General features: G+C 42.6%; 1 protein-coding gene across 1 annotated transcript; it reads right to left on the reverse strand.

The window, feature by feature from the left end:
- Positions 1 to 11,441: 11,441 nt before the first annotated feature.
- Positions 11,442 to 12,432, reverse strand: PPP1R2C (PPP1R2 family member C). Its single transcript, XM_002719841.5, has one exon. It carries the CDS (start codon positions 12,285 to 12,287, stop codon positions 11,676 to 11,678), a length of 612 nt encoding a protein of 203 aa, XP_002719887.1. The 5' UTR covers positions 12,288 to 12,432; the 3' UTR covers positions 11,442 to 11,675.
- Positions 12,433 to 16,839: the final 4,407 nt, after the last annotated feature.

The following is a 16,839-nucleotide window of genomic DNA, read 5'->3' on the forward strand; positions in this document are numbered from 1 at the left end:
GCCTTTTTAAAAATTATTTATTTGAAAAGCAGAGAGAGATGGAGTGAGGGAGAGATGGAGGCAGGTAGAGAAGGAGGAAGGAAGGGAGGGCGGGAGGAGGATCCCATTTGCTGTTTCACTTCCCAAATGCCAAAAAATGGCCAGGGCTGGGCCAGGGTACAAGCACGGAGCCAGGAACTCCATCCAGGTCTCCTAGCTGGATGGCAGGGACTCAGCTATTGAGCCATCACTACTGCCTCCCAGGGAATGCATTCCAGGAAGCTGGAACTAGGATTGGAGACAGGACACAAACATGGGTGCTCTGATATGGGACGCACGTATCCCAAATAGCATCTTAACTGCTAAGCCAAATACCAGTGCTTGTTGTAGCTATTTCTAAGCTAGTATTTCCATTCAACATTATGAGTTCCACCTCCCTACCCATTCCAAGTATTGATACATGATAACCCCTAGCTCAAAATCTCTCCATCTTCAGAGGCTTTTCTATTGTCTCTTCCCCATCTGCTTTCCTCTATGTCATGAAATGTGGCATCTGCTACAATCTCATTTTTCAAAATAACCCCTTATGTGTTCAGACATTCAGATATTGTCAAAATCTCTGGTCAACTGCTAGCCCTTTACCCCTCCTTGTAGTTCTGTTATAGATTTATTCCTTTTTATAGGTCTTTACTGTCATTTCAGTGGGGTTTGGAAAGGAGGAATGTCTGCCATTCTGAAGGAGGCTGAATGAATTTGAGATAAACCTCATTCTACTGAAGTCTGTTCCACAGCAAAGAGAATTATAGAAGGGAGTGGGGCATTTATGCTAATTTTTATTTAGTAGCTCCATCTTTCAAATTCTGTTCCCAGAAGTTCCCTTGGTATTCTAAACAATAAAATGCTGGTTGGCATACTCTATTACTAAATTATACATGATGCAAATTTAACAATTGTATGCAAATGTTAATTGTTATTAAACCACCCGTGCTTGGCAATTAAAATCCACATGCACATGTTTGCAAACTTTATAGTTTACAAACTATTCACATATATCTTAGTTGAACCTCACTGGAAGTCTTTCAGGTAGATATATATTAGCTACTACATAGTGGTGAAAAGAATCAGACTGCTGGGGCCTGTGCTATGGCTCAGTGGGTTAATCCCCTGCCTGCAGTGCTGTCATCCCATATAGGTGCAGGTTCTAGTCCCAGCTGCTCCTCTTCCAATTCAGCTCTCTGCTGTGGCTTGGGAAAGCAGTAGAAGACATCCCTTAGCACTTGAGCCCATGCACCCATGGTGGGAGACCTGGAAGAAGCTCCTGGCTTTGGATAAACCCAGCCCCGGCCATTGCGGACATTTAGGGAATGAACCAGCAGATGGAAGACCTTTCTGTCTGTCTCTTCCTCTCACTGTCTGTAACTCTACCTCTCATATTAAAAAAATAAAATCTTTAAAAAAGAGAATCAGACTGCTTTGTTTCTAGGCTTGCAGTGGTTATTCAAGTTGCCAAAAACTATCTTTTTTTTAAAGATTTATTTTATTTATTTGAAAGAGTTACAGAGAGAGGTAGAAACAGAGAGAGAGGTCTTCCATCCACTGGTTCACTCTCCAGATGGCCGCAATGGCGGGAGCTGAGCCAATCCGAAGCCAGGAGCCAGGAGCTTCTTCCAGGTCTCCCAAATGGGTTCAGGGGCCTAAGGACTTGGGCCACCCTCCACCGCTATCCCAGGCCATAACAGAGAGCTGAGTCAAAAGAGGAGCAACCGGGACTAGCACCGGTGCCCATATGGGGTGCTGGCGATTCAGGCCATGGCTTTAACCCATTGCGCCACAGCACTGGCCCCCCAAAACGATCTTAATTGTCTCTAAATGACTTTTCTTGTACTCAATTTTCTTATCTGTAAATTTATAATAATGTTAGTGACTCCCTAAAAGGGTAACAGTAAATTAAAATACCAGTAAACACTTAGAACAGAGTCTGGCATATTTTAAGTGTTCCAGAAATATTAGCTATTATTGTTATTATTATTTTCTTTACCATTATTTCTTATTCCCTTTTACAAATGACAAAATACCATGGTATTAATCAAATCACTCAGGCTCATTTAATAAGAAACGTATCCAGGATACAAATGCAGGTGTTTAATTCCAAATTCAAGATATTTCCAATACACCCTCTTGTTTTAGCTTACACAAGAAGATTAAAGATGCTTCAAAGACTACTTAAGATGAAAATGATCATAACGTGCTCTCTTTTCTCTTTAAACATTAAGCAACAATGCGATGCTGCACAAATTACATGGACAGAAGTAGGGGCATCTATTTAAAATCGACATTCAATATCCTCTATCTCTGTTTCCTTAACATTATTAGCCTATCAAATTTTTACCACAATGTACTACAATTAGCAAGCAAACATTTGCCCAGCTAACAGAGTTCCTTGAGAATATGGACCACCTCATTCAACACTGCATTCTCATTACAGTATAAACAAATTGAATGTAAAATTTCAAACTCATTGATATTTGATTCAAGTTATTTAAATGAAGAGGCATTGATAGAACTCTCAAACCAACTTATTCACTTGCAAATTCTTGGGCCTTCTAGAAACAATGAATTTACAAAGGTGACAGTGTCACTCTGTGTATTTTGTAGGATAGTTTATTTCAAAATTTTTCTTTGTATCTCAGATGAGTTGAACTATCAATTCATCAATACATTGAGGGCCAAAGTCTTAGTCAAATGAAAACCAGCTAGAGGCTCACATGTCTAGAAACTGTAAATGCACACAGTATCTTCCGCTACTAGTTAGCTCATTTCTGATCCTGAGATGAGATTTGAGGATACAGAGTCTAGAATATCTTTGATTTGAGTTTTTATCTTCGGATTTTTTTTTCCTACTGTTTCCCTGAAGCTTATACCCCCTAGTGTGTTCCCACACATTCTTTCTGAAGCTTCAGAGTGGTAGAATCAAAGCCTTCCAAGGCATGGAAGTTTGGTTTGCAGAAGGAAGAAAACGTATAGGATATAAACAAGTTTGGATAATAATGATATTCCATGAAAACAGATAATGCAAAATAGTATTTGCGTTACTTTTACTCTTCTCTATAATACATTTTCCAAAATATAATGTCATAGACAGAATATAATTTTAGCAATAGAAGAGGTAGACAGAAAATTACAATATAATTTTTTCTTCCTTATCACAAGGAACCAGAAGGGCACAGATTAGAAGAGCCTTGCAGTTGATACACTACAACTATATTGAGCATTCAAACTATAATAAACCTTCGGGGAAATTAACGTAGAAGAGCTTCTATCTCATGACAACTGCATGCATTTTCTAACAGATGATGTGGCTGTCTATAGTTTTAGATGTGTTATATGGATGTTTAAGGCTGTAGCTAACACCTATATGATGTCAGTGGGACTTGAGATTGTCACCAATCAATCTGTGTCCATACTAAGAGTCCCTATTGACCAGTGTCTGAAGAACTAGTGTACCATAAATCCCAATACACTCTTGATAAAAAGAGATTTGGGGATCCTGTAAGACACATATAAAAAGTTGCTTAAAGCTCCAATAGAACCAACAGGACAAGGGCAGCCTTCATTCTTCCTAGGTCCCATGCCAAGAGAGTCCTGTCAAAACATCTAAGTATAGCAGAGCTTAAGGTGGATGTTCTGTCTCCTGTTTGTTTCTCAACACTAACTACTCTCTGTAACTAGCTCTTTGTGCTACTCTACCAAGAAAGAGCCAGTGTCCAGATGTAGCTCTGAAATGGCAGCGGCTACAGAGGACTCCAGATTGTCAATTTCTGAGGTCTGGCCACAGAGGTTTGAATTTAACACTAGACCACACTCTCTTCAGTGTGTGCACTGTTAGAGGCCTATTGCAGGTTAGTTTCCCTGGGAAGCAGATGCTAAGTTGGAGAGTAGCATACAGGAAGTTATTAGAGAGGACAGTTGGGAGCAATAACAGTTAACAGTAGGGAGGAAAAAGAGGACTGGGCAGAGAAAGAAGTCAAGCTGGAATGAAGTCTCAGGCATAGGCTTTAACCAGTTCCATATAGAGCTCTGAAGATGCTATTGGCTTTTAGAACTGTCCCATGTGAGGCCTAAGTGCTAGGCCCATTAGGCTCCCACATCAAACAGTCATTGGGTTTTGACTCCCTCAGCAAGGGAGCATGATCTTGAGCCAAGTGTTTCTCATCAGTTGAGACAATCCTAGGGAGAGGAAGACTGACCCTGAGGGCCGTGTACTGAAGGAGCAGTGATACTAAACAAGAGTCTGGCTGGTGGATTGCAGAGCTCACCACAAGGACTAATTTTGGTGCAGCCAAGTTGCAGCTCCAATACAAAGCCCGGCCTGTGATCTGAAGAATGTGCTGACCCCTGTCATGCATCCTGTCTACTGAGAGCATTAGTGTTTGCCTTTGTTCAATTCCAGGCTTCAAAGCTGGCGCTCAACTGGCTATGATTGATGCTAGAGCCCCACAGAAAACTGCATGACAGAGGTAACAACATCAACAAGAATATTAAACAGAGCCTATGTGGACTGGGTATTTACCATGTGCCTGGCACTGTGCTGAGCCCTCTGCATGAAGTGTTCACATCAGCCCCACGCCATAGATACTTTTGTACCTCACAAATGAGGAAGCTGAGGCGATCAAGGCAATGAGGGGATACTGAGTGTCTCCAATGAGGGGATACTGAGTGTCTCCTCTTTGCCCATCAGAGAAGATGAGCATTTCAGGGCTGCTGCTTGCGCCAGGTGCACCACTCATCATTTTTATTCTCCTGTATTTTTTTAAATATGCAGGTGCTCCCAGAGGAGCAAGGTACACTCCACCCAGCCGGAAACGACAGAGTGTCAGCCAGAGAGGATGTTGATTGCTCTGAAGTCAAGCTTTTTAAAGAAAGGACCTATTCTCCTCGGAGGCTCTTCTGAGCTGTAAATATGAGGTGTCTTCAAATATCCATGAGAAATGCACATGAGGAAAATCTGTGCATGGATTTCAAAACTTTTTGCACCAAAATAAACTTATCTTTCAATTCCATTTTCCATGAACTTTTTGAACCAAAACCCCTTTTTCAAACAAAACAGTCTCTGTACCAACTGAAAAACATACTTCCATCTGTTTTCCATTTATATTCCTCATATATAAATGGAGAGATTGTATGACTACATACAAACATAGACTCCTCATGGCTTTATAAATACTGGGTGATTATTTACTCTCTGCTGTTTATGAGCTTGAACCTTACCTATAAGATGAAGCAGTTGGACCAAAGGGTCTTTAAGGCCCCCTTTAGCTCTAAAACTTTAATATTTTGATAAAAGTCAACAGTAATTCATAAGACTAATTCAGAAAGAAAAAAATAAGAATCACAAAAACTGCAAATATAAAGTGTCATGTGTTACCATAAATAACTGAATATGGTTCTTACCTGTGGTTTGGATTCATGAGACAGAATTAATTCCTTTCCTTCATAAACTTGACTGTGTCCTAGAAGTTCCAATGCATTTTAAAATTAAAATGTAGATTGACTTTACATCTAAAGTCTGCTTAGTGTCCTCCCATTTCATCTCCTATTTTGCAGACTTAGTGATGATAAAAACACCAAGGGCATCTTCAAAGAGAAGGTTACTTGAAGCAGCTGCCACTCAAACTTCAGCCTTTGGGACTGTCACCTTTTCACTTTGTCTTCGCCTGTGCCCCTCACAGCTTATGGTGCGGAAGCTTGAGGAGCCTCGGGAAATGAAGTGTGTTTGAATAAGTAAGTCATAGGTGGCTTATAGAATCCGATTGGACAGGAGGATGAAACCCTCAAGGGCAACCTCTCAGTTCCATTCCACAACATCTGTGGGATTTAAGGCACTGTGCTGAGAGACGTCAAGAAATGTGGGCACAACTGCTTTCTCCACGAGGCCCTCAAGTCCAAGGGGAGAAGAGAAATACATCCAGAAATGTGTAGCACTATCACAGAAGGACCAGAAGTTTAACAGTTGTAGAGAAAAAATGTGCAGATGAGAAGAAGAATAGCTACCATTTACTGAATACTTACTAGAAGCCATGTGTTTAACTACTATCTTTTCGTTTAATCACTCCACAAAGCACAAATGGAAACTATTGTTATTCTCATTCAATTTGTAGCAAACTGACTTGAAGAGATGAAGTGCATTGCCCCAGGTGACCCAGTTAGTATCTGACACAGCCTGGATTCCAACTCAGATCTTTTTGACCCCATATAGTTTACTGTCAATTACTAAACTCCTCTTCCTCCCCCAAGGAAACCATCCACTATTCTGACTTAGGAGTTTGGGGTGAGATAGATACTGAAGGTGGAAGACTGACTGAAGCACAACTTGAAAGCAGGAAGACATACACTTGGCAAAAGGAATAGCCCTTGAAGAGCTGGCAATGGAGTAAGGTCCCAGGACTCTACAGGGGTGCAGTGAGAAATCTCACTACACAAGTTCAAAGACAGTGCAGCTTACAAAGCAGTGAATAAGAGGGACTGGAGACAGATTTGCATGGTTGGGCGGGGGAGGGGGCCATGGAAGCTTACTGTGGTCTCAATCTGGCAGCATATTGGTGAAAATTTCCTGGGAAACTTGTGTACAATCCTGACATTCAGTGTGATGCATCTTTGCAAAAGTATATGCACACACACACACACACAGAGAGAGAGAGAGAGAGAGAGAGAGAGAGATCCATTCCACAGAGAGTTGAGCTTAGCTAATTAAAAAGTTGTACTGTAGAGCAGGGACTTTCAAACTTGAATGTCCTGAAGAATCCCCTGGAAAGACTGTTAAAGCATGGACTACTGAATCCCAGACCCAGAAATGCTGAGTCAGTATGGCTGGGATACATCTCAGAATCTGGATTTCTTTCTTTTTTTAAGATTTATTTATTTATTTGAAAGTTACACAGAGAGAGGAGAGGCAGGGAGAAAGAGAGGTCTTCCATCCGATGGTTCACTCCCCAACTGCCTGCGACTGCTGGAGCTATGCCGATCCAAAGCCAAGAGCCAGGAGCTTCTTCTGAGTCTCCCCCGTGGGTGCAGGAGCCCAAGGACTTGAGCCATCTTTTGCTGCTTTCCCAGGCCATAGAAGAGAGCTGGATCGGAAGTGGAGCAGCTGGAACTCAAACAGGCGCCCATATGGGATGCCAGTGCTTCAGGCCAGGGCGTTAACCCACTGCACCACAGCGCACAGCGCCGGCTCCAGAATCTGGATTTTGAACCTGTTTCTGAATGATGCTCATACAGCTGGCCTGGTGACCACACTGTTCATGGCACTGGAGAAGAGTAGGGTGTGATTTTGTTATGAGTGCAAGGTAAAGGATTTAGCACTTGAATATTATAATCAGTAGCTTCCTGAAACTATGTCCTGTGGTTGTACTCCTGTCTTTAGTTTTGTTCTCCACACCCTGTTCCATTCCAGGCCATACTCTTAGACATTACCCTAATTATGTCACTCTCCTGCTTAAAACTGTTAGTGGGGTACCGGTGTTGTGGTGTAGTGGGTTAAGCCACTTCCTGAGATGCCAACATCCTATATGGGTGCCAGTTCATGTCCCAGCTGCTCCACTTCTGATCCATCTCCACGCTAATGTGCCTGGGAAAGTGGCAGAAGATGGCCAAAGTGCTTGGACCCCTGACACCCATGAGAAAGACCTGGATGAAGCTCCTGGCTTCAGATTGGCCCAGCCCTGGCCATTGTGGCCATTTGGGGAGTGAACCAGCAGATGGAAGATACCTTTCTGTCTCTCCCTCTCTCTGTGTAATTCTGCCTTTCAAATAAATAAATAAAAATTAAAATTAAAAAAAACTGAACTGTTAGTAGCTCTGATATGGTTTGGATATTGAATGTCCCCCAAAGATCAACATGTTAAAGGCTTGGTCCAGCATGGTACTGATGGCAGTGATGGAGTCTTTAGGAGGAGGGGCCTAGTGGAAGGTGCTCAAGTCATTGGAGGCATGCCTTCAGAGGTTAGTTCTTATGTGAACCGTTGACTCCTCCTAAGGTGGTTGTTATAAAAGCCTGAGTTTGGGCCCTCCCACTCTCTCTGCTTCTTAGATCACCAGGCCACCCTTCTACATGCACTCCACCATCTGCCATGGGGCCTTCACCAGAAACCGCATCAAGCTGTTGGACTTTCAGTCCCCCAAAGTGTAAGTTCAATAAATCTTTCCTTCCTACTTAGGAAGGAAGCTGGCCTCAGGTATTTCTTTGTAGTAATGAAAAGCTGACTAGCACAGGGTCCCTTTGCCTTTGTGTGGCATGTGAATCCTTTCATAGCCCTCCTAACCTCTTTTAACCTCATGCATTCTACCCTATAGGAAACTCTACAATGTCCTTAATGGAGCCACATTTCTTCTTACCTATGTCTAGAATGCAAACTTCCCTGAGGGTGCCTCTTTTCACTTGGTTAAATTCCATTTCTCCCACAGATGTTATACCCTAAATCAACTGCACAGACAGGTCATTTAAGATTCCAGGTAACGTCCCTCAAGGGTACCTGCAAAGCACTCTTTTATTCTAGAAATGTGGACTGATGACAGAGCTGAGCCCTCCAATAAAATGGGAGCTTCTTGAAGGCAAGCACGGTCTTGGGACTCAGTGCCTGAATAAATAATTTAATAAACCATAACTGAATGTGTGTCACTCAAGACCTGGCAGGAACTAACTATCACATTTGCCCTTCTTGGGACAAAGGACTGATGGCATACTTTCTTCAAGTCTGAACCACCACAGGAAAAACTGTCATGCCATTAATAACCCAGAAGAAATTGTGTCTGTTTTAGAATTTTTTCCATCTGGGCATTACAAGCCACAAAGCAACTGTTTTGCCTCCACAAAGAACAGAGTTTTTTTTTTTTTTTTAAACAGCACACTTTCCCAAAAGGACACTCCTCCCTCCATTGCATTTTGATCTATCCTGATTTAATTTAAAGTGTGAAGATGGGGTCTGACCTTATCTATCAGTGGCTGAGCTGTTGTCTCATGAAAATGTAGTTTGAAACTCATTAATAAGGTAGCCTGTATATTATAACTTAGAAGCTCTGGGTTATCACCGATGCTTGCAATTGCTATGGAAACCGGGTTCACATGCACCTTTTAAAGAGTCTGATTTAAAACATGGGGGAAAAAGATGAACAAAAAGAAGTCTCCTTGAAAGAATAAACTATTTAGTACCCAGCATGCATAGGCAGGTTCAGTGATGCAAAAATGCTCTGCCTACACAATGACAAAAACAATTTCTTATATTTTTTAGGAGCTAATAATGTATAACCTTGTACTAGGAACTGTGTTTATACTGACAGGGAAGAATGCCTAAAGTAGCTTTCTCCCTTGCCCACATGTACACATACAAACACAGACACATACCAACAATTTTCAGTTTTCTCCAGACTTTCTGTAGCCTGCATTCTTAAATTCTCCAAGTGCCTCCACACGTGCAGCTTCGGCTATTAAATCCCAGCCATTGTGGGCACTGGCTGAGTGCTCAATCCCCTCTCCTTCCCCTTGAATGGGCGTTGAATGTTGCATTCTGTCACTCACAGACTGAACACTCCAATGGCAAAGTGGCAGTGCTAATTTGATCACGTTTCTTAATTTAAAACAAATTATTGGTTTTATCGTCCCCAAATCTGGGTTTTGGAGGTTCAATTCTTAGGTCCCTCCTTGCCCACATTTCTGCCTTGTAACCAAAGTGTGGTGTCGTGTTAGGGAAACAATGGTGTGACCATCACCTTGTGGAAAAGCATTCTTCAAGTTGATACCCTATCCCCTCCAGTGTAGAACCACCATGTGTCATTCCCTGCAAAGTCTTCATCTCTCTGTTTACTGCCCCTTGGGACTAGTCTCTGGTTTCCCCTTTATCTCTTCTGCACCCTGCTCTTCCCCTAACTTCAGCCAAGTGTGAGCTGCATCTTCCCTTCTTCTTAGCAGGAACATATCCAGGTGGCTGGGCTTCCTCTTTCCTCACTTTCAGGCAGAAGGAAGTTGGAAGAGAGCAGACCTCTTCTGAAGGCTGGTGCTTGCTCTCTGCAGGCACCTGCAAACCACTTCTATGCATGCAGCTATGTAACCCCAATGAGAATACTTGTCTTTCTTTTGATCAGGCATCCTCTACCCCAGGAGGCCTTTACAAACTACTTCAAAGCCATACAGCACCCCCCTCCCCCACCACACACACTTGGACCCCTTTGGTGGCAGAGATTGTGTTTCATTCATCTTTCTCTCCATAACACAGGAGACAGCTCCTAACACGTGGCTATGCTTGGTAAATGCATAGTTGCTTGTTAGAAGTGTAATGAACAAAAATGCTATTAGCATATTAGCATCTTTGTCCAATTGAATGTCTCTATGCATTCTTGAAGTGACAAAATTATGGAAATGGAGAACAGATGTGGCTATAAAAGGGTACCATGAAAGATCCTTGCATTGATGGAATGTTCTGAATCTTGATTGCATTAAATTGAAACACTGCATGCTGTGTGGTACTATAGTTATGCAATATGTTATCATCGAAAGAAAGTGAATAAAGCGGTACAGGACCTCTCCATTAGTTCTTATAACTGAATTTGAATCTATGATTATCTCAATGAAATTTTAAGTTAAAAATAAAGGAAACACACAAACTCTTTGGGCTTACTTCTGTGTACATTCAGGAACTGCATCAATAATTTTGCAAGATTCTGCCATGAAACAAAGCCCCTCAGTTGTCTAAAAGCTAATTGAGTCAAGTGATGAACAAGTTATTTAGCAAGCTGTATATCAAAACATAACAATTTATCAGTTGAATTCTATCTCTATTTCCTGTCTATAGTACTTTCGCTACTCAATCTGCTTTCTCCACATGTTGGGAGGCTGAAGATAGACCCTGATGGTCAAAATAAAAATGCCACTGTTACAACCAAGGCTAGAAAATTTGAGAGAAGGAGGAGTTCCTAATTGCTTGACTAACTGTAACACTTCACAAAGGTTAAGGGTTTAGGTGTGTGCAATAAAGATGGAGGAAACAATGGGTAAAAGTTAAGACAGGTATGATAAGAGGCTACTGAACTGAGCACATTAGAATTTTAAATATATAGATACCAAATCTGCCCACATAGTGTACAAAACCCTAAACATTGTTGCAATTTTAACCTGATAATTCATGAAAAAATGTCTATTTTTGAAGAAAAAGTTCAGTCATTTCCTTGTAAATGCTAATGGAAAATTAAAAGAAATTTTACATACTAGGTTAAAGAAATTCAACAATAACTCATATTTCTTATCAATGCAAAGATAAGTGCTTTTCACTCTTTGCATTTACCAACCTAGATAACCTGTTGTACCAATTGCATTTTAATCTTTTAACACAACCTTTTCTATAAAAGCCATCACATATAAAAGACAATCTAAATTAGTTCCCCATTAAGCCTCTAATGCATTATCAAGCTATAGAATATACACACTAACAAATAATTTAATGTCAAGATCTGTATTTGTTTTAAATAAACACAATGACAATAAGCAGATAGTAGGCATTTCCTTATTGTCCAAACATTCCCATTTAGTTTCTGCAGTGCAATTTAAGTGTTAAGTAGTTCAGGACTGGTAATATGAGTTCTAAGAACAAGCAGTTCGTCAATAGTGGCAGAGTCTCTGAACAAAGATGGTGGCGATGAAGAGACGTCTTCTACTCGTGGCCATATGGCATTGGCAGTTCGTCACCGGTGGAAGCCTCTGCCGGTTCTTTTGTAGTAGTCTTTTCTTCAGTGGTCAGGCAGAAGCTTTCTTCACTGTCACAGACATCTTCATCCTGTAGGTCTTTTGAGATCAGTTGTCTTGCCAATTTGATGTTCAGTCCCTCGTCGTAGTGCAGCTTCCTCTTCATCTCAAATTGCCGCTGCTTTTCTTGTTTCTGGAATGAGAACTTGCTGGTGTGCGCCTCACAGCTCTCTTGCTCTTCTACTTGATAGCAGTGATCAGAAGTGTGAGTGGCTGCAAGTTTCTTGGCTAACATGTCCACGGACATGCTTTCCTTTGCTTTGACATCACGCATTGGATCTTCCCTCTCATCTCGCACAGTGACACAGGTAGTGCTCGGTTCGTTTATCTTCAGGAAATCGTAGTCCTTGTACGTGGTTGCCAAGATGTTGGATTCATCCCACTTCTGGGACTTCTTCCTCTGGACATCCTGGCGGGCCCCTCCGGGTTCCTGAGTAGAAGCATCCACCGCAGAAGCAGTGGAGCCTTTGTTTTTCAGGATTCCCTTGATTGGCCGGTGCGAGGTGCTGGAGGATGCCATGTTTGGGGAGTAAAGGGCCCCGCGGGAGGGCTGGGCCGACAAATAACCACCTTGCTGCGCTCCAGGTGAAGCTGCGGTGTGGTCTGAACCACGGCTCCCAATGTCTAACAGTAGCTCTAGGGCCCCAGCGGCGTCACAAAGGATTCTGTGAGCCCAGCCCTTGCGTCACTTCCGCTTAGGGCTCGCGGCCCACGGTGACGTGTATCTCCCCCCTCCCCACCATAGAGTGAGACAGGAACGATCCATTCCTTGCACGTGTAATGGGGGCGCATTGCTTTGGGAACTTATATCTCCACCCTATCTGCATACAAGGAAGCTATGTAAAATGTATTTTTTTTTTGTGGCTCACTCAAAAGTTAAAAGTCACTGCTTTGGAAAGATGGTAGGTCTTGGCTAGAAGTTGGAAAACGCTGTTCCTTTCTCCTGCGCTCATCTAGGACCCCCCAACCCCCATACACATACTCTGGTCCTGCTATCCCTTTCTTGTCTCCATGAAAGATTTCAATATCCAGTCACTTACACCAGTTGGGAACCTCGATGTTGTTCCAAGTCCCTTCATATTATTCACTCTCCAATCCAGTCCTTAGATTTTTGGCCTGAATATTTCAAAAAAATTCTCATTTGTCTCTCTTCTGCCACCACCATGTTTCAAGTATCTCACATCCTTTCTTGACTACAGCACAGCCTTTGAATTGGGCCCCCAGTAGCCCTCATCCCCTAATCTTTTATCCACTCTCTAGCCATAATGCTTTTTTTAAAGATGTATTTTATTTGCAAGTCAGAATTACAGAGAGGCAGGGAGAGAGGGAGGGAGGGAGAGAGGGAGGGAGGGAGGGAGAGAGAGAATGAGAGAGAGAGAGAGACTTCCATTCGCTGGTTCACTCCCCAAATGGCCACAACGGCCAGAGCTGTGCTGATCTGAAACCAGGAGCCAGGAGTTTCTTCCAGGTCTCCCACGTGGGTGCAAGGGCCCAAGGACTTGGGCCATCCTCCACTGCTTTCCCAGGCCATAGCAGAGAGCTGAATTGGAAGTAAAGCAGCTGGGACTTGAACTTGTGCCCATGTGGGATGCCAGCACTGCAGGCGGCAACCTTACCCACTATGCCACAGCACTGGACCCAACCATGATGATCTTTGAAAAACACACATCAGATTTTATCATCTGTCTTTCAAGCTTTTTAAGGCTTGCACATCACCCTTAAACATAAAAACTAAAATCCAGAAGAGGCTGAAAAGTAGCTGTGTGGCCTACTCTGCTCAGCAGTCCACCTGGAACCTTCTCTCCCCAAATTCTCCTCAACCTCTCTCCAGTTTGCTATTCTGACCTTTCAATTCAGGGGGCATTCACAATACTTCCTGCCCAAGAGGCTTTTTCCAGGTTCTTTATGCATCCTGGAATATGCCTTCAAATTCAACCTCCATCATTATTGGATTATGGTGACCATTTCCCGATCCTCAAAACAATAGGCTTCTCTATACTTTCATGGCATCTTACTCTCCTTGACAGCACTCAGAGATAATCGCAATACATTATCAGTGTACACGGGATGGTAAACTCCAAGGGGAAACTTATGTGAAAAAGACTCTCCTTTGACTAAACTTTGATCAGGTTTATCTGAGCCTTGTGTTCAGCTAGGCCTGACCTTGGGCTTCTCTCATTGTCCTCGCAGAATCCAATTTGAACACAAATCCCACTAAATCAGTTTAGCGAAAACCTTCCACCCTTGGTATCTATCAACTCTATATATTTGATTAATTCCTCATGCCTTCCCTTGGGTATTTGATTACTCTGGCCTACTTTTAGCAAAAATCCTGTTGGGTTGGTCTAGCAAGATCTTCTCCTCAATGCCTACCACTGATGTTTCATCTCACTGATTTTCTATCCACTGATCCTCACCCAGCTCCTTGGCTATAAATCATTACTTATCCTTGTTGGAATGGGATAAAGCCCAATTTTTCTCCCCCATTGCAAGATCCCACTGCAGTGGGCCCTAATACTTATTGTAATAGTCCTCTATTAGAATCTCCCTCACTGTCTTAACAAATGTCATAAATAATTTTTGCTTTGGCAGTTGTGATGCTCATGAATCAATAGAGATCAGATTCAGCATTGCACCCTGGGCCTTCCACCCAGACCCCGGAGTGTGCACCTTTGAAGCTTTGTCTTCATTCCTGGCTGATTGATGGAAGAAACATTGAGTCAACTCCTGAGCTAGTGCTTGAGATGGCCATCCATTGAAACAAGGTGAGGATGTCTGACCAATTCTGAGTTCACTCTAGAATCTGGTTAGATTCCCAGGCTTCTTTTGAAAATTACATGTCTTTAGTCTGTTTTCTGTTACTAAAACTAAGTAATACAGACTGGGTAATTTATAAAGAATAAAGGTTTATGTGGCTCTTGATTCTGAAGGCTGGGAAATTCAAGGTAAGAGCCTGTATATAGCAACACCTTTTTTGCTGGTAGGGACTCTTTTAGAGTCTCAAGGTGGCACAGGGCATCACATGGCAAGACAGAACATCCTAGTTCGAGTCTCTCCTCATCTTAAGAAAATCAGAGGGCTCCGAGTCCACACATCGGCGCTGGAAGGGGAGCAGACCTGCGTGGAGAGCGTGGGAGCCCACAGTTCGGGACATCAGCGGCAGACTCAACACACCAGCGCTGGAACGCGAGGTGAGCCGAACCTCAATAACCCGAGACACCGGCAGGCAAGCGGAGAGAGGAGACTAGAGGGAACGACCCCCGGGGCGGGGGGGACTTCACCAAGCTAACTGGAAGAGAGAGAGGGGGAAAAAAAAAGGTGACTGGTATGGACACGGGTTTCTCTCTCTCCGCTCACCTCTCAAGGGCGAGCAAGACAAAGAGCAGGCGCCATCTTGGACATACGTCATAAGCAGAGCGACCTCAGGTCTGCACCGGCCCTGAGCCTAGCAGTAAAACCTGACTCTGGGTGGGGCGAATTAACAGGAGATTAGGACTTAGTAAATTTATGGTGCTACTGAACTGAGACTGTGAAAAAAGAGACGGTGGGGGAGAGAACTCACGGAATTCACGTGAGCACTCTCCAGAGACGCTACAATTCCGTAATTTTGGCAACCCAGTGGGAGACTGAAGGAGAATTTGAGCCCACTCTAAGGGCCGAACAGATTCCCTGTGTGGTCCTTGGGAAAGAGCTTCTGATCTCTGGCTCCTGTGGGTATATCATTCGCCTGCTAACTACCTCCAACTTTGTTCAGCTGTGCAGAATAACTTCCCTGTTGAATCAAAAAAAAAAAAGAGAGAGAGAGAGAGAGAGAGAGAGAGGTTTACCACGCCTAACCTGGGAGAGTCACCTTAGGCACACCAAACAGAGCTCTCAGGCCACACCCATCTCAAGCCCTAAGGCTCCCTCAAAAACAGATAGTCCACTTAATCTAGAGTCGTAGTATAACAAGAAAAAGCACCACAGTGAAGAAACCAAATATCTCCAATATGACAAATAACAAACGCAAAAACCAAGGTAATAAAAACAAGGAAGTCACCATGAAGCCCTCAAATGAAAAAGACACCCCAATTCAAGATTATGAGGATGATGACATAGAAGAAATGCAAGAAGCAGATCTCAAAAAATTGATAAGAACATTAAGAAGTTCTCAAAAACAAATTCTTGAACTACACAAATCCTTAATGGACAAGATAGAAAATCTCTCTCGTGAAAATGAAATATTAAGGAGGAATCAAAATGAAACGAAACAACTAGTACAACAGGAAACTGGGATAGTGACTGAAGTGAAGAATTCAATAGATCAAATGAAAAACACAATAGAGAGCCTTACAAACAGAATGGGAGAAGCAGAAGAGAGAATATCGGACTTAGAAGACAGAACAGGAAAGGATACAGTCAGACCAAAGAAAAGAAGAGGAAATTAGGAATCTAAAACATATTGTCGGGAATCTTCAGGATACTATTAAAAAACCCAACATTCGGGTTCTAGGAGTTCCTGAAGGCATGGAGAGGGAGAAAGGATTAGAAGGCCTTTTTAGTGAGATATTAGCAGAAAATTTCCCAGGTTTGGAGAAGGACAGAGAAATCCTAGTACAGGAAGCTCACAGAACCCCTAATAAACACGACCAAAAGAGATCCTCACCACGACACGTTGTAATTAAACTCTCCACAGTGAAACATAAAGAAAAGATCCTAAAATGTGCAAGAGAGAAACGTCAGATTACTCTCAGAGGATCTCCAATCAGACTCACAGCTGACTTCTCATCAGAAACTCTACAAGCTAGGAGGGAATGGCAAGATATAGCCCAGGTACTAAGAGAGAACAACTGCCAGCCCAGAATATTATATCCTGCCAAGCTCTCATTTGTGAATGAAGGTGAAATAAAGACTTTTCATAACAAACAGAAATTGAAAGAATTTGTTGCCACTCGTCCAGCCCTGCAAAAGATGCTTAAAGATGTGTTACACACAGAAACAAAGAAACACGGTCATCAATATGAAAGAAGGTAAAGGAAGGAAACCAAGGAAGGAAAGCTCACAGCTAAAGATCACAGGGAATTCAAAGCATA

Source organism: Oryctolagus cuniculus, chromosome X (assembly GCF_964237555.1).
Source record: "Oryctolagus cuniculus chromosome X, mOryCun1.1, whole genome shotgun sequence".
NCBI lineage: Eukaryota > Metazoa > Chordata > Mammalia > Lagomorpha > Leporidae > Oryctolagus > Oryctolagus cuniculus.

Bases quoted from the DNA above. Each gene is read 5' to 3' on its own strand.
- PPP1R2C (XM_002719841.5), bottom strand. From the start codon at position 12,287: ATGGCATCCTCCAGCACCTCGCACCGGCCAATCAAGGGAATCCTGAAA.